The 21,649-nt window shown below is 40.5% G+C and overlaps 1 protein-coding gene across 2 annotated transcripts in view; it reads right to left on the bottom strand.

Annotated features, from left to right (window-relative positions):
- The window catches only part of CYB5R4 (cytochrome b5 reductase 4), an 86,865-nt gene that overhangs the window by 41,568 nt on the left and 23,648 nt on the right, over nucleotides 1-21,649 (bottom strand). For both annotated transcript variants that reach the window (XM_048845117.2, XM_075126561.1), the window contains 5 exons: nucleotides 19,958-20,012; nucleotides 18,434-18,491; nucleotides 18,093-18,186; nucleotides 11,184-11,216; nucleotides 9,949-10,071 (listed from right to left, as the gene is read on the bottom strand). In XM_048845117.2, coding sequence (XP_048701074.2) covers nucleotides 9,949-10,071; nucleotides 11,184-11,216; nucleotides 18,093-18,186; nucleotides 18,434-18,491; nucleotides 19,958-20,012 — 363 coding nt within the window. The remainder of the gene's footprint in view (nucleotides 1-9,948; nucleotides 10,072-11,183; nucleotides 11,217-18,092; nucleotides 18,187-18,433; nucleotides 18,492-19,957; nucleotides 20,013-21,649) is intronic.

The following is a 21,649-nucleotide window of genomic DNA, read 5'->3' as shown; positions in this document are numbered from 1 at the left end:
AGCAAGGAAAGGTGGACAGGTTGACTGATATGGAAAGAGGATGGTACCTTGAGTAAAAATTTAGTACGTGGATGTAGCATAACTTTGTCTTTCTGAAGAAGTGTGTACAGAGAATATGCTGTAAGGGCACCAATTTGGCCAACCTGTCGGGCAGACATGATAGCAACAAGAAATGCCATTTTCATCTATAAGTGAACGTAGGAGCATGTTGCCATTGGTTTGAATGGAGGTCTAGTAAGAGAGCGTAGGATGAGGCCAGGGTCCCAGGTCAGGGTTGGATCCTGTATGTGAGAGTAAATATTTTGAAGTCCTTCAGGAAATGTTTCATGAGTGGGTGTTTGACGGAGTGGGCATCTATGTGGCAGTGGAAAGTTGTGATGGCTGCCAAATGCACACGAATGGAGCTGGTGGATAATCCTGATTGTTTAAGGTGTAAAATATAATCCAGGATAAGTGGTAGTGGAGAGCTTATTGCGTCAACCTGATGGGAGGTGCACCAGCATTGAAATCTAATCCATTGGTGGAGGTACAGTGCGTCTAGTCATGTTGCAACTGCTATTCAAGAGTATCTGTCTATCTGCTTCCAAACAGGTTATTTCCAAATCCCAGAACCATGGAGGAGCCATGTTTCAGGTGGAGAAGTTCTGGATTAGGGTGGAGGATGCAACCTGCATCCTGTGAAAAAACTCACGGAGTTGATGGAGAGAGCTCGGTTGGCATGCCATCATGCAAAGGAGGTAAGTATACCAGATCTGTCATGGCCATGTTGGAGTTATAAGGATGACACAGGCTTGGTCCCCCTGTATCTTGTGGAGTACTCAAAACAGAAGAGTGAAAGGAGGGAAGGCATAGAGCAGTAGCGCATCCCATGAGAGGAGGCATGCATCTCCCAGATATCTATGTCCTAGTCCTGCTCTCGAGCAAAATCGAGAATTTTGCAGTGTGGCAAAAAGATCTATAGTGGGGAATCCTCAGCAGTTGAAGATGAGCTGACAGATTCATGTATCCAGTTCCCACTCGTGCTTGTGGGATAATCTCTTGCTCAATGAGTCCGCAGCAGTGTTCTGGTTTCCAGGGAGGTATGTGGCCAAGGTCGTGATGTCGTGTTGGATACACCAGTTCCATAATTTCAGTGCCGCCAAGCATGAAGAGGAGGACCAACTCTGATGGTGCAATGTGTAATAAGTGGGAAGAAAAGTCAGCAGGCATTCCGATCGCTCATAGCTCTAGGAGGTTGATGGGTAGGGTGTATTCAGTCAAGGACCATCTGCCCTGCACTGTATGAGTGTGAAGGTGCACTTCCCCAACTGATTAAGGAGGCATCAGTTACTAGAATCATGATCAGCATGGGTTGAAGGAAAGGAACCCCGACACAGATGTCCTTGGGCTGTGTCCACCAGGGTAGTGAGTCCTTGGCATGGATAAGAATTTGTGCAGGCTGTGTCTGTGAGGTATGTATACTGTGCATAGCCATGCCTGAAGATATCACATGTGTAACCATGCGTACTTTACCATGAACGTGGCCGCTGCCATATGGCTGAGTAGCTGGAGATATGTCCTGGCAGAGATTTGGGGGCAGGCTCGTACCATATATACAATGGTCGAAAATCTGTGAGCTGGAAGAAAGGCTCTGGCTTCTATGGCATCTAACTGTGCCCTGATGAACTCTAGGGATTGTACCACCACTAAAATAGATTTCTCCAAGTTCACACAAAGGCTGAGATTCGTGAAAAGGTCCATTGTCAAATGGATGGAATGAAGAGCGTCTGTTGCAAATGGAGACTTGAGGAGATGGTCGTCTAAGTGTGGAAAGATGAGGACATCCTGTGTGCGGAGGTAGGCAGCAACTACTGCAAGGATCTTGGAAAATACACAATGGGCCGTTGACAGTCCGAAAGGCAGTACTTTGTACTGATTATGGTCAGTGCTCATGCTGAACTGAAGAAAACATCTGTGGGCAGATGTATTGTGATATGGAAACATGCATCTTGGATGCATCAATGGCCGAGAACCAGTCTCCCTGTTCCAATGCTGGAATAATGGTAGACAGAATAACCATCTTGAAGCGTTGCAGTTTGATTAATTTGTTTAGGTTTTGAAGGTCCAAGATTGGTCAGCACTCACCCAATTTCTTCTGGATCAGAAAATAATGGGAGTAGAAACCCTCTATATTAGGAAGGGACCAATTCTATGACTCCCTGTTGCAGAAGATCTATTTCTTCTCATAGAATGGGGTAGTGAGATGGGTTCCTGAAAAGGGACAGGTAGGAATAGTGGTGGGGCAGGATAGATAGGAAAGGGGTGAAGTATCCTTCCCTGATGACCTCTAGAACCCACCAGTCTGAGGTATTTAGCCTCCATGATGGAAAGAAAGGAGCCAATCAGTTAACAAACTGGTGAGATGTCAAGATGGTTGGTGTGACTGGAACAGGAGAAGGTATCTTGACCACACCTTCAAAATTGTTGTTTGGCTAGAGGTGCGTGATAAGTAGCTCCTTGAGGAGTTGCCTGTCTGCATTTGGTAGGGGGCTTTTGTCACCAGCGTTGAATGTCATAGTGCCACTGGCCGTGATCGTGGGGGAAGTTGGTATTTCTGCAGGTGTCTCTTTGGAACGGATGTGTAAATGGTGAGAGCGGAGAGTAGCTCAGGAGTCTTTAAGGGAGTATAGTGAATCACTCTTATGCTCCATGAATAATTTGGGATCCTCAAAGGGTAGGTCCCTCCACACTAGTTTGTACCTCCTTAGAAAGACCAGAGAGGTGCAGCCAGGACAGCAGCCTCATGACTACTGCAGTCGCGATGGAAGGGGCAGAAGTATCCACAGAGTCTAGAGAGACTTTAAGGCTGTACGGGCCAAAAGGTGTCCCTCAGATATAAGCGCTTGGAATTGTTCTTTCTTGGCATCAGGAAGGTCTTGGCAGAGATCCTCTACCTTAGAGTAGTTGAGGTAGTTGTACTTGGCCATAAGAGCCTCGTAATTAGAGATGCAGAATTAGAGAATGGCAGATGAATAAGCCTTGCATCCAAATAAATCTAATAGTTTCCGGCCTCTGTCCTGATGGGTGGATTGAGGTTGATATTGGCATCCTTTTTCTTGCACCACATTTAACTACTAAGGAATCTGTAGTGGGATGAGAGAAGAAATTCCATATCTTTTGCGGGAACATAATATTTTTTTGTCTGCCCGTTTTCAGGTGGGAGGGATAGATGCTGGGGTCTGCCAAAACACTTTAGCAGGGGGCTTGTTAATAGGTAGGGCTATTCTGGATGAGGAAGATGTGTGCAGGATATCAAGTAATTTATGTTGCTCATCTTTCACTTTCTCCAAAAGAATCCGGATGAAGTTTGAAGTCGTCAGCAGCAGTAGAAGGTGAAGTTATGATAAGGTTATCAGGGGAAGAGGAGAAATAGTGTTGGTGGAGCTTCCTCTTCCTGTTCTTCATCCTCATCTGTTACTGGGGGAGGCTCAGTCTCTGGTGGTCAAGAAACTGATGGAGAAAGCAAAGGTGTAGGTCTCCAGCTTTGCTCCATGAGAGTCTTCCCGAACTGTGCCCTATACATGGCCCAGGGGTCCCAGTATGGCCAATGTGGAGGGAGTGGAATGTGGGATTGCATCCATGGTGGTCCATACCTGGGTTCTGGTCCAGGTATGGACTGTGAATAGTGAGGACATGCAGAGGAAGTTGTTTGCGCCTGTCTTGAGTAAGAGGGCATGATGGAGCACTCCTCTTCTCCTCATCGCTGGGAAAGGGAGGTGCCATCTTCAAAGAAGAAAGGGAAGAAAGTCAAGTGTCCGGAGAGGCGGGTGGAAGTGGGGAGAAGTTGTGTCTGAGCAATGGTGACTCAGGCATGTCAGATACAAGTAGGCCTTTAGGGTATCTGAATTCCTGGGGAGGAGGAAGGTGCATGACTCAGTGCCCAAGGAGAGAGACATTCTTCTGAGCAGCCAACAGGTGGAGCTGAAGTCTTGCTCAGTGCAAAGGACTTTCTTGATGCAGAGGACTTGCTCAATGCCAATGGCTTTGTGGGTGCTGAGGTCCTGGTTAGTGCCGAAAGAGACGTCGGTGCCGGCAGTTTTGTCATTGCCATAGCTCCCAAATTGGTCTCTCTTGGTCTCCAGAGCCAAGAGACGGTGCCAAGGGCTGTAAGTCTGCCCAATTAGGCTCTTTAGACCATTGTTTCATTCCAGTACCAGAGATATTCGGACAGGCTCTGTAGCTATGTCCCCTGTCTATGGATGAGGTCAAAAGGCTTCCTGGTCGGGAAGGGCAGGAAATGAGGAAACAAAAACCTAAATTGTGAAGTAACAATTAAGGCAAAGCGAAAACAAAACACTTTTTTTTTTTTTTTTTTTTTTTTAAGATAGAGGAAAGAAGAAAGTACTAAACTACATTAAAGCTAACAGGTAAGGCACTATCAAAGGAGGCAAAGGGAGAAGCAGGCTGTACTGTGGATTCTGTCCCAGACCAAAGGTGGTAGAGAAGCAACTGGGGGGTGGTCAGACTGCACAGTGCTGTATATACGTCCCACTCACAGCAAGAAGGGATAGGTGCACATGTGTGTTCCAATGCGCACTACTGATGAAGATCTCCAATCCCAGGCGCAGGGTGTGCTGCCGCACCTACAATGGAGCACCCATAAGGACATCACTCAAAAAAGAACCATCGATAACTACTTTCTGAGTACGGTTTTCCAACCAATTGTGCACCTACCTTATAGTAAGTTCATCTAGGCTACATACTTCCCTAGTTTGAGAAGGTCATGTGAGCTAGTATAAAAAGCCCTACACTAAAATATATCACATTTTCTACTTCCCCCTATCCACAAGGCTTGTTACTTAACAAAGAAGGATATTATATTGGTTTGACATTTTTTCTTGACAAATCGGTTGCTAAACAAACCGATTGCTTGATTACTTGCTCCATTATCTTTCCACATGCTGAAGTTAAGCTGACTGGCCTATAATACCCTGGATTGTCCTTGTTCCCCTTTTTATAGGTAGATATTTAAAATGAATATACATACAAGTAAATAGCTACTAGAAAAAAAACCAGACAAGTGCAAACAAGAGTCTCAAGTCCCACTACAGTTAAATCAACAAAATATATATTATATATAGAGACCCTGAAAGCATAGCAGAAGCTTGCTTAAAAATTCAAACAAGTAAATGCTACAGAAACAAGCCAAAAGCAAGACAATTCTTACATATTATATGGAAATGTAAGTCAGAATTTATATGGCACTAGAAAAATTCTCCCATTAAACCCAAAGCATTTTTTATGAAAGAAAATGTCTCCTCACTACATGATGTAATCAACAGGAAACATAAAAACAGCAAGACAATAGTTGGGAAAAAATGAGACAGCATAAACGGAAACCGCACTACCAATGTTTAGAGACCATTACCTAACCGAGTAACCTTGCATCCAAAAACAGGATCTCTCATTCAAGTTATATGATAGTATGGAAACATTTGAAGCAACATGGTCCCTTGCACTGGAACACACCAGTAACACCATCAAAATGCATTCTGCCAATCTTAAACGAAATCCAATATGAAATATAATATCTCAAGACAATACGACTGTTTCCCAATCTGTCCATAGATTTTTTTTTATCCCTACAGTTATATCTGAAAAGAAACATTGTTTTAAATATGAATTAAGTAATTTTTCAAAAAGAGAAGAGTGTAAGCAGAGATTTGGTGGACAGGGATGGCTGAAGGGAGCCAGTTGAGGATCCCTGAACCTTTCCCTCTTGGCTCCACTGCAAGTTAAAGATGCACAAGGGCCATGCCCACTCCCCTCCCAAACATTTCCCCTACTTATATGTGGAAAGAGGGCAGGTGGTTGTATGCCCCAAAGTGGCCTCGCAGATCAGACAACCCACCTCAGTGCAGAACTTTAAGCATATGGGTATGTTTTTGCAGAATTAGGGGTTAAGTCTCTGGCTCCATATTTCTGATCAAAGAAGCCATCTCTTTACCTGAAGATTTCTATTAGTACACAAGGTTTCTTTTTCATAGCCCCATTAAATCAAAAGATGCATTATTTATATAACTGGCTACATCATATTCAGAGATTCTCCTTTACTACACTTCTGATCGAGGATATCTGTAGCCTGTCCAATTAGAAATAACCTGCCTTGAATAAACTTCATCTTCCCATCAAAGAACTACTGAACCTCTTACACAAAGTTTGCTCATTACTGTCTATGTACTTGATCACTAATTAATCTGAAAGTCTAGATTATTCAGATTTGTGTACAAACAACAATTCTCTAGGAAATTTGTTTCTCTCTCAGAAAGATGGTTTTGCATACCCACAGATAATTTTACACTCAAAGACAGGGAGACTACCCTTCATAAGGGCGAACAGAACTCCTTACACTGTAAGGAAGTACCACTTTCCCACATTGTTATTTTAACATCATACTTTGCTCATTTAGAGGTAGTAGCAAAAGCAGGGCATTTCAGAGTAAGGGACACTACTTACTACCACCATGTAGATAGATTGAAAGGGCTATTTAGGATTAAGTCAAGGGAAGAAAAAGGGGCTCAAATTTTAGGGTTATGAGAGTCAGGTGGTTAGATCTTGAAGGTTTTTTCTGCAAACTATATCAGAGGTGTTTAGAAGCGTTCATTCTGAGACTCCTAAAATTGTTTTCAAGATTCTCTTTCCTTTCTTCCAACCCTAGAAATGGGGGAATCCCATAGACACAGCACGCTTCTTTCAAATCAATGCAATTTAAAGCCACAAAATAACCAGAAAACTCCTCACAGAAAAAAAAACAACAATTTTAAAGTGCAGACAGCTCTGATTAACTAAACTACCTGGCATGCATCCAATGAAGTGAGCTAATGTAGCTCACAAAAGCTTATGCTCAAATAAATCTGTTAGTCTCTAAGGTGCCACAAGTACTCCTTTTCTTTAAACTACCTGGAATACTTGTGTCAGGGCTAATTCCCCACTCTGGCACTTCGAGTGCAGAAGCTGGGGGCCAGCAAGGATTCTAAAAATTAATACTGGCCACTCCAGGCTTGTATTTAACTCCCAAGGTTACAGCTTCTCTTTGGCTTTGGAAGGGTAGATGCTGCCACCACCCAAGCGCAGAACCCCTTTGAGAACCCAGGAAGGCTTGGGAATTCCTTTCTGTGGGGTACCCCCAAGTCCTTTCACCCCATCTTCAGGGAAGAGATGAGACAGAGGGGGAAAAAAAGAAAAGAAATCAGCTTTCCCATTGGCTCTTTTGGCCAGGTGCCCACTCACTTCCTTTTACCTATGCATAGCAGTGAGACTTTTTAACCCTTTCCAGGCAGAGCCATTAGAGAACAGCTACCAAGAAGGATTTTATAGCTACTGGATGGCTGCATGTCCATAAAAGGGAGCTATGCATTCCCCTCCCCTCCCCTCCCCATTTATCACAACTTGCGCCTTGTGTGACTTTACATATATCATGCTGGAGTCAAAAACACTTGTGTCTCAGTACATCTGTGGAATAGGTCTTCAAAAATTGTTGCAATTGTTCTGATTCAGACTGGGACCTCTGCAACCAGCCTATAGTTATCCCTTCCCCTGGTTTCATTCATAGGGTCATCTGTAAAATGACAGTGGTCTGTGAGGATATTTCTTCATTTTTTAAACATTCCATTTTATTTTAATAATGTATAGTTCAGAAATATTAAAAAGGAAGGTTAACAACTCAGGTTATATTCCAGGTAGCGGATAATTTGGTTAATCGGAGCTATCTCCACTTGTAAAATTGAGACAAGTTTTCTTGCGATGAGCACCATCTCTTATATTTATAAAATCTGATCTCAGGGAGGAACAGTCAACAGATTCTGAAGCTGAACTCACTACCATCAGGAAAATGAGGTTTCACATAAGAAACATAAGCTCAGAGATACTGAATACCTCAAAAGTAGCTTTCCACTGGCTTTGTCAGACCGCATTAATATTCCAGGACACCAGGGCTCTTAATTTTGGGATAGGAAGGATCAAAGAGTAAATGACGAGGCAAAGAGGCTTCAAAGAGATTAATCTACCTTTGTTTAATTCATGATAACCCACCATTTTTCTGCCAAATGAAACAAGATGATCTCAAAACAAGTAACTTTTGAACAGAGGCATGCAGAGGGGTCAATATGGGCCAATCAGCACACCACAAAACAGTTTAAGCATTGGCAAGACGGATTTCAAGAAAAAAAGGCAATTTGAGCCCCACCCTCAAAACACCCAGTTCCCTGGGCACAGCGTCTATCCGCATGATCTCACTATCCCGAAAAGAGATGTATCTGCAGTCACCACAGTTTGGAGTTGAAGGCATTTAGAAATCCATTCCTTAGCTGACAGTTACCATCAGACTACCACTACAACCAAGAGGCCCAGAGATCATCCATCACCCAAATGCAATATTCCCTGCACTGCTTATTCTACTGGGATGTCAGTGTCCACTTAGGTATTCTCAAGTAGATATGAAACAGAGGTATTATGATGAGATCCAACACTTGCAGAATGGTCCAAGCTACTACCTGCTGGCTCTCCCATGTGCTTTCTGCAGATAAGAAAGGTCTTTGATTCTTCCCTTGGAAAGGAAGTCTTTCAGTTGAGCTCCATCTAACAGAGCTTCTACATACTCTACTCCTGGGGAATTCTGCAGGACTGCATGCCCGCAGAAAATACCTGCTCTTCCCTGAAGAAAATGGCAGGGAAAAAAAGGAAAGCCATGCGGGGGGGGGAGGGAGACACAGACACGTGACCAATTTTGGGGGAGGGATTGCCCCCCCCCAACAGAGGCACGGGGCTACATGCCACTGCCCCCACCCCCCGCTTCATTTCGACAAGTGCATAGCTGCCCAGCTGAAGGAGGCTGCATCTCAGCTCTGCTGACTCTGCAACTGAACGCCACTTCCTGGGTCCTAGTGCCAGTCGTGCTCCCCTTGTGTGTGCTGGGAGCCCTCCTGTTTTCTGTGTAACAGTGAGTGTCCATGGTGGGGCAGGAAGAGGGGTGGAATAGGGCAGGGGAAGGGGAATGTGGAAGTGAAGAGCGGGGATGGGGCAGTGGGATGAAATGGGGAAGAAAAGGAGATAGGCGAATTGCGGTGGGAAGCGGGAGCCAGGTATGCGGCATCCCCTTGGCAGCAGCTGGGGCTCCCCTGTTAAGCAGGGCCATTGAACTATCACCCTGACAAGCCCTACCCCACTAAACCTGGACCCCTCTGATGAGCCCCCCACACCCAGACCCCCCCCGCTGAGACCCAACCACCTTCACTCACCTGGATCCCCTGCGAAGTCCCATTGCCCCTGCACATGGAACCCACAACGAGCCCTTGTGCATCCAGATCTCCTACTGAGTCACCTGCACCCAGACTGCCCCACACAGAAACCTGTCACCCTACACCTGGATCCCCCCCATTCTAAGCCCCTCCACACTTGGATCCTGCCGGGCTGAGCCAGCCCACCCACACCTGGTGCACCTGGCGCAGAGGGCAGGGCTTCAGGATGTTTCTGGAGCTGTGTCACAGTCGGGTGCAGCCTCACTGCGGAGTCACTGTACCGGGAGAGGTGGGAGATTACCCTGACGCTCCCACCTTCAGGGTAATCTCCCAGCTCAATGCAGCCAGTGACCTGTGCTTCCCTCTGCCATGCTAGAGCCACATTTATTTACTAACAAAATGTGCAGATTTGGCAGCATTTTAAAATATTGTGCACATAATTTTTATTTTTTGGCACAGAATTTCCTTAGGAGTAATACTCTCAACCAGAAAACTCTTTACATTAGGCTGAAGGCTTGACTATAAAAGACAAAGGGAGACAACACATTTCTGTCCCCCATTCCTTGGGAATCCTGTTTTGGACCAGTTGGTAAAATATGTTTGGAAGGTACTTGCCTCAAATGTGGTTGAGAAGAGAAACACACTGTCCTGTATAACAAATGAGACTATTTACCTCTGTCTGTGCACTTGATAAATGAACTATGACTCTCGAGTGGCTGTCCCAGTTTACTCCAAGGAATATTATCTTTTTTCTTCAGGACAATCTCCACTTTTCCCACTTTTTCAGCAATGTGTACTTAAAAAAAAAAAAGAAAGAATTCTGGTGAAATTTTGAAGAAAGTTATTTTATTTAGTTTCATTGTCATTAAGTTCAGCAAGGGCTAGTATCTAATAATCTCTCAAAAAATACAAAATTACTCTGCTACACTAAAATGTCAAATCAAATGTACTTCCAGACTTCCTTGACATGTTTCAGTGTATTATTAAAAACAATAGCTTAGTACGCATGACTAATAAAGCATCTACTGTATATTTAGTAACTACATTTTGCTCTTCTGGTCAAAAAGTTAATGCTTACGATTTCAGAGTTACCAATTATTGATAAATAGTACCACTTTTTCTGTAGTGCATAAGTGACAAGCCCCTCTATTTTATGACTATTATAATATGCAGATTAATTTCAAAAACTGATTAATCCAATCTAATGCAAAGTCCTGTATGCAAATATACTGCAGAATATGTTTCTAATCACTAAGAAATACATTTTAAAGATGCTTCAGGGGACCAGAATAATGCTGAAATTCTGTCTTAAATATTTCCAAGGCATCTAGATGTATTCACTTTAAAACTTGAGCATCCATTGTGATGACTCAAGAAAGCGGACAGTTCAGGAAGGCAGCTGGCCCTATACGACTCTTATATAGAACACTTTTTAAAAATCCATACACATTATGTTCACTCTCCAACTACTTTACTGAATATTGGTCTAATTTTACGGAGAGTCCCTTATTATAAACGATACATGTATGCAGAAAAAATATGGAGGCTCACTCCCAGCACACCAAGATTTTCCCCGACATAATTATACTTTCTTTTGAAATACTGTTCTACAGATCTATTAAGAACTATATTCTTAATGTTAGCATGACATTAGTGCCATGCAAAATCCCTTGAAAATGATACATTAATTCCTGTGGCTTCAAATACAAAAATACTGGAAAAAATTAAGTTTTGTTTGACTGTTCAAAATAGCATGCTGTGTCAAAGCATTATTCATAGGCAAAGGTATTATTTATCTGTTGAATATGTGCTAGCCAGGTGGAGAAGAGCAGAACAAAGTAGATAGACTTAAGTTTCCATGTTTTGACATTAATGGGGTAGAGAACAGGAAGGAAGGAAACACCTTACCAGTAATGTCCTCTTGAACTGCATAACTCAGCTCTAAAATGAAGAAAATGCATATCCTCTTATTTAGATATAATTGGAAATCAAATTGCCTTCTCCTTCTACAGTTATCAGCATCTGTGACACTGACAGACCAGCCAACCTGTGTATGACCCATAACAACTTAAGAGGCATTACAATTGTATCCAGTCAATTCCCTTGTATGTGAATTTCAAAGAGATGTACTAGACTAGCAATCACTAACCTGTTAATTTATAGTAATAGAAATCCAGTGTAGATGCTAAGTGTATTTGTCTGTTTACCAATATCCTGTTAGAAGTGTAAACGTAGCCAAATTAGCTTCTACATACTCATTGCTTTTCATGTCTTAATTGCCTTACATTATGTATGTGAATAGTTCAGTTAACTTTAAGATCAAAGATGTGAGATACTGCAGGAACATTATCTACATTGCCCTCAGTTTAACAAACTATGTTATAATGGAGGGCTGGCTAACTGCCTTATGAGAATGAGTGTAACTAGTTTACTTGTAAAAAGAAAAGGAGTACTTGTGGCACCTTAGAGACTTACAAAATTTATTTGAGCATGCATTCAATGAAGTGAGCTGTAGCTCACGAAAGCTTAGGCTCAAATAAATTGGTTAGTCTCTAAGGTGCCACAAGTACTCTTTTTCTTTTTCCGGATACAGACTAACACGGCTGCTACTCTGAAACTTAGTTTACTTGTGTATGCATAAGAAATAGAAGATTAGCTTCAAAGCAAAGGTACACAGGCAAGCTGCATTGCCTATTCTTCCTTGGGGATGGGGTGGGGGGAGGCCCTGCTGTGACGATTGCTGTGAGGAGGCTTGTCAGCCTGCTAGAGAGCTATAGAAGTGAAACCTCGGGCCTGATCCTTTCATCTCAGGCCTGATTAAACTTTAACAGGAAAGGTCTAAGCCATAGCACCGAGATCTCCAGGGAGACTTGGATTACCCTGGAATTCTCATGGAAAAAAAGTTGAATAGCCTCTACACCTTAACTACCTATTAGACTATAACCCTTTGAATTGATTCCAGAGAGACTTTTACAAATCAACAGCCTTACCATCTCTGCTATGAAACTGACCTAAGGACTTTACACTCATTTGTATGCATATTGATCTTTTAAACCATTTATAACTCTCCTCTTTCTTTTTCCTTTTAATAAATCTTAGATTTAGTTAAGGATTGCCTGACAGCGTGATTTTTGGACAAGATCTGAGATTCACATTCACCTGAGGGTAAGTGTCTGACCCTTTGGGATTGGTAGAACTTTAAGTATAGTGAATAGCATTTTCAGTAACCTCTCACTATATTAGACTTGGTTGTCTAGATGGGAGCCAAGGGCTGGTATGCCTAAAGGGGACTGTGTTTGGCTTCTTGCTAACTAGTGTAGTACTACAACTCTTTTGTTACTAATTTGATGAACCTAGAATAAACCATCAGTTCTGGGGCTTTTCTGCCTTATTTCTTGCAGTCTGCCCTGAGTATGGCCTTCTCAGTGTGGCCCATCCATGCACTCAATCACAGCATTATTCACTTACCGTGAAGTGATTCAAAAAAACATTTTAAGTTTTTGTTATTACAGCTCATTCCATATAGCTTAGAACAATACAAAGAACTTTAGATGGCAAAAAGGTAAGTATTCACTGTAAATTAATATTTGTAAGGTAACAAATGTCACAATTTACTTAAACTCCAGAGTATCATGATATAAATTAACATCTTGTATGGGAAATGTAGCCAGAACATCCAGAACAAAATTAATAAAGCCAGGAACAACTTCAGGAGCTTAAATACACTCTGGAAATCATCAAAATACAACACCAAAACCAAACTTAAGTTTATCAGAGCTACGTACTTTCAACACTACTTTATAGTGCAGAATGCTGGGGAATGAGAAAGTATGTGTCCATACAGCCTTCATTCCATACAACCTGCCTCAGAAAAATCCTCCATATCTTTTAGCCCAGAACAATCTCAAACCAAGATCTATTGACACAGTGCAGCCAAGAGGATCTGAGCACCATCATTTCCAGGAGGCGTTGGAGATGTATTGGTCATGCGCTTCGGATGGAAACTGATTCCATCACCAGAGTAGCAATAAGATAGACACCTGAAGGCAAGCGAAAACGAGACCGCCTGAAAACAATATGGCTAAGAGCTGTAGAAGCCAGCCTGGATAAAAATCAATGATTTTAAAGGGGGGGGGAGGAGAAGAGGGGAGGGGAATTGATATTTATTTAAATCGGATTTTTTGAGGAAAAACCCTATCTAAAGATAGTTTTAATTAAGATACATTATAGCTCAAAGATATCTCATCATGGAATAGGGATTATAAATTCTAATTCTATAGTATGAAACAATATATGAATGTAATGTTTAAGAAAAGTTTTGTAAATGAGTTTCAATACTTCATGGGTTAGGGACCCAATCTTATGGTCTTCTGCATAGAAAGATTAACCTAAATAATCTATCTACCCAATGGGACTCAGTGCTCAGTCTAGAAGATACCATCAGAGATACTGATGATACTACAAGATACTGCTTAGTTTTGCAGTTCTCAAACTGTGGATTTGTCTCCAGAGATAACATGCTTGTTAACAGCAAAAATGTTTTAAAATAAACAAACATACATATAGAGGTGAGAAATAACAGACCTCAACCCTATTGTCCCTCTGCAAATTTGTACTCAATCCCTTACCTCTCTCTAGAAGTGCAAAGTTTCAAAAAGTTCAATGAATAGAAGATTGTTGGGGGTGGAATAGATCGGGACAAGGAGAAGACGTCTGGAGATAAATGCAAGAAGGGAGCGACAGGCAGTAGAAACAAAAGTGAAACCGTTTGAGCAGCATATTCCAGAAGGCTTGAGGTCTTTCTGCACATTACCATCATACCATTTTCTCACTAGAAAGGAAAATGTATAATGGCAGCAGGCCGTAAAAGAGACCCCATTGGGGAATATTTTAATGAAGTTCCTCTACCTGTGGGTAAGACAGGCATGCATGTAAAATGCAAACAGTGCAACAAAGAAATGCAAGGCCTGGTTGCCCGCATGAAACAACATCATGAGAAGTGTCCCTTCTCAGGAGGAAACTGCGTTGAAGATTGTCATAAATATAAAGGGAAGGGTAAACCCCTTTGAAATCCCTCCTGGCCAGGGGAAAGCTCCTCTCACCTGTAAAGGGTTAAGAAGCTAAAGGTAACCTTGCTGGCACCTGACCAAAATTACCAATGAGGAGACAAGATACTTTCAAAAGCTGGGAGGAGGGAGAGAAACAAAAGGGTCTGTGTATCTGTCTATATGCTGGTTTCTGCCCGGGATAGACCAGGAATGGAGTCTTAGAACTTTTAGTAAGTAATCTAGCTAGGTACGTGTTAGATTATGATTTCTTTAAATGGCTGAGAAAAGAATTGTGCTGAATAGAATAACTATTTCTGTCTGTGTATCTTTTTTGTAACTTAAGGTTTTGCCTAGAGGGGTTCTCTATGTTTTTGAATCTAATTACCCTGTAAGATATCTACCATCCTGATTTTACAGGGGGGATTTCTTTATTTCTATTTACTTCTATTTTTATTAAAAGTCTTCTTGTAAGAAAACTGAATGCTTTTTCATTGTTCTCAGATCCAAGGGTTTGGGTCTGTGGTCACCTATGCAAATTGGTGAGGCTTTTTATCCAACATTTCCCAGGAAAGGGGGGGTGCAAGTGTTGGGAGGATTGTTCATTGTTCTTAAGATCCAAGGGTCTGGGTCTGTAGTCACCTAGGCAAATTGGTGAGGCTTTTTACCAAACCTTGTCCAGGAAGTGGGGTGCAAGGTTTTGGGAAGTATTTTGGGGGGAAAGACGCGTCCAAACAGCTCTTCCCCAGTAACCAGTATTAGTTTGGAGGTGGTAGCGGCCAATCCAAGGACAAAGGGTGGAATATTTTGTACCTTGGGGAAGTTTTGACCTAAGCTGGTAAAGATAAGCTTAGGAGGTTTTTCATGCAGGTCCCCACATCTGTACCCTAGAGTTCAGAGTGGGGGAGGAACCTTGACAAAGATGATGAAAGGAATGTGTAGCATCTTCAGGTTGGTAAACTTTTTTATTTCATACTTCTTTCTTAAGGACTGCCTATCTGCCTTCTGGACTCTTCTTGAATTCTCATGTTTGAGCAAAAAATATAGTTGTTACTCCATGGTACTATCATTTTAGATGCAGTTGTGATACAAAATAAAGAGCTGAAATAAGAAGATCTTCCTTTTACAATTTCACCTTTAAAGTAGTACTGAGTGTCAGTGAATGCAATGAATAATACTAAATGAGCAGTATGGTAATATTAAATAACTGAATTGACTTATTTTGTTGAGGAGAATCCATCCTCAACATGCAGGATTCTGAAGACTATCCACCTTCAAGATCACCGTCATTTTCTGTCGTTCAGAGTGATCTGCTAATGGTAGTGTTTCAGTCACATCATGTGTGTCACATAGCCACAGTATATCTCCTGTAGCAAAAAGAAAAAAAAAAGCTCCATCATCCAGAAACCTCCATAGATAAGCTTGTGATAAGAACCAGCAGATTACAAAAAGAGGTAATTGATGAAAAAATTGCCCAGTTTGTTTATGCAACAAATGCTTCTTTCGTTATGATTGAGAACCCTAACTTCATTAACATGGTTCAGTCATTAAGACCAGGATACAGTCCATCCAACAAAGCAGATGTTGCAGGCAAATTGCTGGATAAAGTGTATGAAAGAGAAATTGAGCAGTGTGCAAAAGGTCTAGAGGGTGAAATCGTTAATCTGAGTCTTGATGGGTGGAACAATGTCCACAATGATCTTGTTTTATATGCGAGTGTGACAACAGAAGAAGGGAATGTCTTCCTTGCAGAAACAATTGATACATCAAGAAATGCACACACAGCAGAATACTTACAAGAAGTAGCAGTAAAAGCTATAACAAACTGAAAAGAAATTCAAATGTCTGGTACGCAGCTTGGTCACAGACAATGATGCAAATGGATCCAAGATGAAACCAAATTTAGAAGAGAGTCCCAAGCTAACAACATACGGTTGCAGTGCTCATTTGACGCACCTCCTAGCCAAAGACTTCAGTGTTCCAGAAATAAAGGCTAATATTGTTGAAATTACAATATATTTCCGTAACAACCACTTCGCAGCAGCTGCTCTGAAAAAAGTGGGAGGAACCAAGCTAACCCTCCCACAAGACATGGGATGCAACTCAGTAGTGGACTATTTTGAGCATTGTATCAAGAACTGGCCTAATCTGATGACAGTTTGTGAACAAAATCATGAAAAAATGGATGGCACTGTCACAGCCAGGATTCTCAACATTGGGCTTAAGAGATATATTGAACACATGCTGAGTACCCTGAAGCCTATTTCTGTAGCCTTGAACAAAATGCAGGGAAATAGCTGTTTTATTGCTGACGCTGTTGAAATTTGGAAGGAACCGAGTGAGATCCTAAAAAGAGAAATATGCAATGACAGAATTAAATTACAAGCACTAAAAAAAACGAATGGGACAAGCACTATCCCCAGCTCATTTTCTTGCAAATATTCTCAATACTTGGTACCAGAGTCAAACCTTAACTGCTGACGAAGAGAAGTTGGCTATGACATGGACATCCAGCAATCATCCCTCCATAATGCCAACTATAATAAACTTCAGAGCTAAAGGTGAACCATTCAAGAAATATATGTTTGCTGCTGATGTTTTAAAGAAAGTCACACCAGTGAACTGGTGGAAATCACCTAAGCACTTGGATTCAGAGACTGTTGAAGTGATAATCTCACTTTTAACAGCAGTAAGTTCTTCTGCCGGTGTAGAAAGAATATTTTCTTCCTTTGGACTAATTCATTCCAAATTGAGAAATCATTTGGGACTCAAAAAAGCAGGAAAGCTTGTTTTTCTTTTCCAGATTATGAACAAACAGGAAAGTGAAGGTGAAGACGACTGAGTTAGCTGTGGAAGCCAACATTTCAAGTTTCTCATGTTGCCCTGGCTGACATAGTCGATTTAAGTTTGGTTGTTTTGTTTTTTTTAAATATTTCATTTACCTATTTTAGTTAAACACAATTTTAACAAAATCAAACCTTATTTTAAAAAACTTGAATGTTTAAATTCAAAAATTCATATGCTTGTTTTGTTAAAATGTTATATGTTGCTTTTGAAGAAAAAAATCCAGAATACATAGCATTGTTGTTTTAATTAAATAAAACAATTTAAATGTCTGTCTGGTGATGTTCTCCTCCTAATACAGCATGGCAAGAAAATCCTCCAAATATTAATGATTAACCTGTTGAATTGGAGATAGTTCACCTCCCAATGACTTCATAAATATCTGCTTCAATTACCTTTGGTAAATGAAATAAGAAAACAATCATTCGTTTTCTGATATAATTGTAAAATTAATCAGAAAAGTTTTCAAAATCAATCACTTAAAAATGTATAGTGTGTACCTTCTAAAAATAAAACCTACATCTATCTCTGAGTTGTGAAGAATATGTATTAAGGTTATAACAACCAACAAGAATGCACTTTTATGTAGAAATCAATGTTTAATCGAGTCTTCCTGCCTAGTGATTTAAATCAATTTGATTTAAATCAAATCCACGCTGGTGGAAACTGAACTGAAAAACCTGGGGCAAAGCTGGGGAACCACTGAAAGACTTGCCAGAAACAGACAGCAGTGGAGGAACTTCGTCATTGCCCTAAATGCCAGAGGCGTAATAGGAACATGATGATGGGAAATGTAGAAGCATAAGATATAAAAATACACAAATGCACTAACTACTAGATGGGAGGGGGGGAGACAGGGGAGGAGTAAAATTAAACTCTCGATAGAATTCAATTTTAATGTTTTCCAAAGCAAAACTAAAGCACTTACCAATATGCAAGAGATAGGAATAATCCCTCAGAATGCTGTCTACTCTCAGTCTACCATCTTGATGGTCAACTATCACCATTTCTGAATTCATCCCCTTATACAGAAAAGGAAATTATTTCAATTTAATTTCAAATACTTTTTGAACATAAGAACAATGCTGAAGAACTCATAGAACATAGTTCACAGAATCACAGAATCATAGAATATCAGGGTTGGAAGGGACCTCAGAAGGTCATCTAGTCCAACCCTCTGCTCAAAGCAGGACCAATCCCCAATTAAATCAGTTGGTCATATTCACAGTAAGATTTCATGGTTCTTTTATTTTGATAAAATGCATTTACCTTTTGTTTAGTATATATGACAACAGTGACCAAATGATCTGTTTGGAACCAATCATAGCTGTAAAATAATAAGGAAAAAAAAGGAATTATTCTTGTGGGCAAACAATACATTTAAATGTCAAGAATTTCCAAGCAGACCTTTCTATGAAATAATATACCAATATATATTTTTATATCCTGACGAGAAGTCTCAAACTGATTATTTTAAGAAAGGATATTCAAACATTAAAAAACGGGAACTCTAGTTATCCATCACTAGTTAGCATACAGTAGTTAATCATATTATTAGAAAGTACGATTAAGCAAGAATGCGTACAAACTTTGTACTAACTGTATGAATGTGTATACAATTGCACATGACTGGTTTAAAGAAACTGGTTATTGATGAAAGACATTTGAGTAAAGTGAGCAGTTTATTCTTTGGATGAACAGAAATCATTTAAGAGGACTCTTTTGGCCATGTAGAATAAATATCACTACTCTCACCCCTATTTTCATTTCCATGGATCCTGTCCCTTTTCTAGGATGGATGTCTCAGTATTCGATATACAATATGTCTAAGTATTAGATATACAGTATTTAAGTTCCAACAGGAATTTGAGTTTAATCTTACATTGTTGTATTCATCTTTTAGACTAACGGACAAGAAAGCAAAGCCCTGAAACTTACTGCAAATGAGAGTGTTTGCAAGTAGATTAATTCTTTTTGTAGTTTGTCTGAGTTGTCTTCTCTTCCCTATTTACCTCAGTCCCCATACCAAATGATAGGATTCACAACTTATTGCACAAACCCTGAGGTAGACTAGGAAAAGGAGAAAAATGAAGTGGTTGTGGGAATGGAATCAACCCCAACTTGCAAACAGCCCCCTGCAGTCACTGTTCCTTGGGCTTTTAGCAATTAGATCAATGTCATCAGAGTCTCATTGGCCACTTCTTGTATATTCCATTGTATTCTGTTCCCATTCTACACTAGCGTATATGGAGCCAATCTTCCCTCGTGCCGCAGAACTGCATCAGTACTCCTGCACAGGGAACCTCCACAGCATCATACACTGGTGGGTATAGTTCAAAGTGAATTATCCTTACCCATTATCCTTTAAAAAATGTAATATCAGAAAATTCCATACTTTAACAAAATAAATACTGGATACTGTTCAAATGTAGAAAAATTCAAGTAAGTAATATTTATTGCACTGTAGAAAAACACAAATGGGGAGGAATCCTGAATCAAGAACTAACTTTATATTTATGTAGGAGGCAGCATAGGGCAGAGACTAGTGCAAAGTCGCTAAATATACATTTTATTCTCCCACATTTCTACAGACTCACTGTGGGACCTCGAGTAAAACATTTAAAGTTAACTGAGCATGAGTTTCCCTATCTGTAAGATGTGATAATGACACATACCCACCTACATAAAGCACTTTGAGCTTTACGGATTAGACAGTACTCTGCATTTGCTAACAGTATACACTATTTAACAAAATGTGTAGAAAAAGTGTACTATAAAAATATAGACCAGTACCTTGGAGTTAAATCTTTGGAAGAAGTATCCAATACTTTATTTTTAGGAAGCATGCCTACAAAAAAACCCATCAGAATTTATTAACACATTTGCATTGATATTCACGCATCCAAGAGTGTTAACATCTATTCCTAGTAGGAATGAAATCCAGAAAGTTTTAAAATTAAATGCATGCAATAGCTATAGCTCCTCGATACCTGGTGTTTGCATTTCCATTGGTAATCGGGCAGCCACAAGCTTTTTAGCAATTGCCCCCCGAGAAATGAACTCCAAACCCCCAAAAAATTTCCACTTCACATATACTTGATTTTCATGCAACTGGTACATCACAGAAAACTTTGGTGTATGAGCTTCCCACGGAATTAGCATCTGTTTGTGCAATATGGTCTAAGAAACCAGTGGTATGTAATTGTAGCTATATGTATAAGCATATTCTTTAACTGTCTCTTATATTTTACTTTAATTTTCAAAGCATTAGAATGCTTACCCAAGTTACCCAGATAACTTACCCAAACAAGACTTAGACATGTTTAGAGTTCCAAAAACAAAAATAAAATAAAATGTGACTTTCAGGTATGTAACTTAATGTCATACACTAATTCAGCTTTAACATCAGTAAGACGAGCAGAAACTTTCAGGCATTTTAAATCTTGCTTTACACTAAGCATCTTGCTCAAGATCTTTGTAGTATTCAGCTAGCTGCTTTCATAAACAGCTTTCATTTTAGTGTTTTTCTACTTTTTAATCACAATGACCTTGACCAAAGTCTGAGAAACTAATAGTGAGAACAATCACTATTCAGTTTGCTTGGAGAGCAACAATACTGATCGCTGACAGAGAGAATAATATTCAGGCAACAATCTGAAATGAGAACATAGGTTAAAGTGATTTCAATTCTCCTTCCTAAACACTGATGCTAAAAAGAAGCTGAACTGCGTCATTGTGGGCACGGCGAAAAATGAACAACCTGAAATGTTATGTGGTCCATGACACCAAGTGGAGGGCAGGATTTCTGGTGGAATACTCTAGACAGAAGGGTTAAAATAGAGTTGGGAAGCAATGGTTATTGCTGTGGATGGCTGGTTATTATCAAAACAAGAGCAAGGATTTTATGTCAGGCAAGACCACTCTCCTGAGTAACCAATGTGATGTTTTCCTAAAATTAGCTTGATGAATAGCCAGTACTGTCTTACACATGACAGTTTCATGACAAGAACAAAGATTACCTTGAACAGAGCATGTTCTGATCTATCATGCATCCCTTCCAGATAGAAGTGCCCATTTTTTTTTATTTCAAAATCAGTTTCAGATGCATTAAAAACAAACCATGTTAACAAGAGACGGTTATGCATAATGGACAAGGATAAGTAACTAGGGAGTGTATTCATTTTCCCATTTAAATCAATCATCATCAGACAGGTTCTCTAGTTCAACCAGATATTTTGGACTTGATGCAGAAATTGCTGGGTGAAATTAAGTTGTGTGTGTCATGCAGGAGATCAAACTACTAGATCGCGGTAGGCAACCTATGGCATGCATGCCAAAGGCGGCACGCGAGCTGATTTTCAGTGGCACTCACACTGCCCGGGTCCTGGCCACTGGTCTGGGGAGCTCTGCATTTTAATTTAATTTTAAATCAAACTTCTTAAACATTTTAAAAACCTTATTTACTTTACATACAACAATAGTTTA

This window comes from Caretta caretta, chromosome 3 (genome assembly GCF_965140235.1).
Source record: "Caretta caretta isolate rCarCar2 chromosome 3, rCarCar1.hap1, whole genome shotgun sequence".
Lineage (NCBI taxonomy): Eukaryota > Metazoa > Chordata > Testudines > Cheloniidae > Caretta > Caretta caretta.
This window is presented reverse-complemented; position numbering and strand designations above follow the sequence as displayed.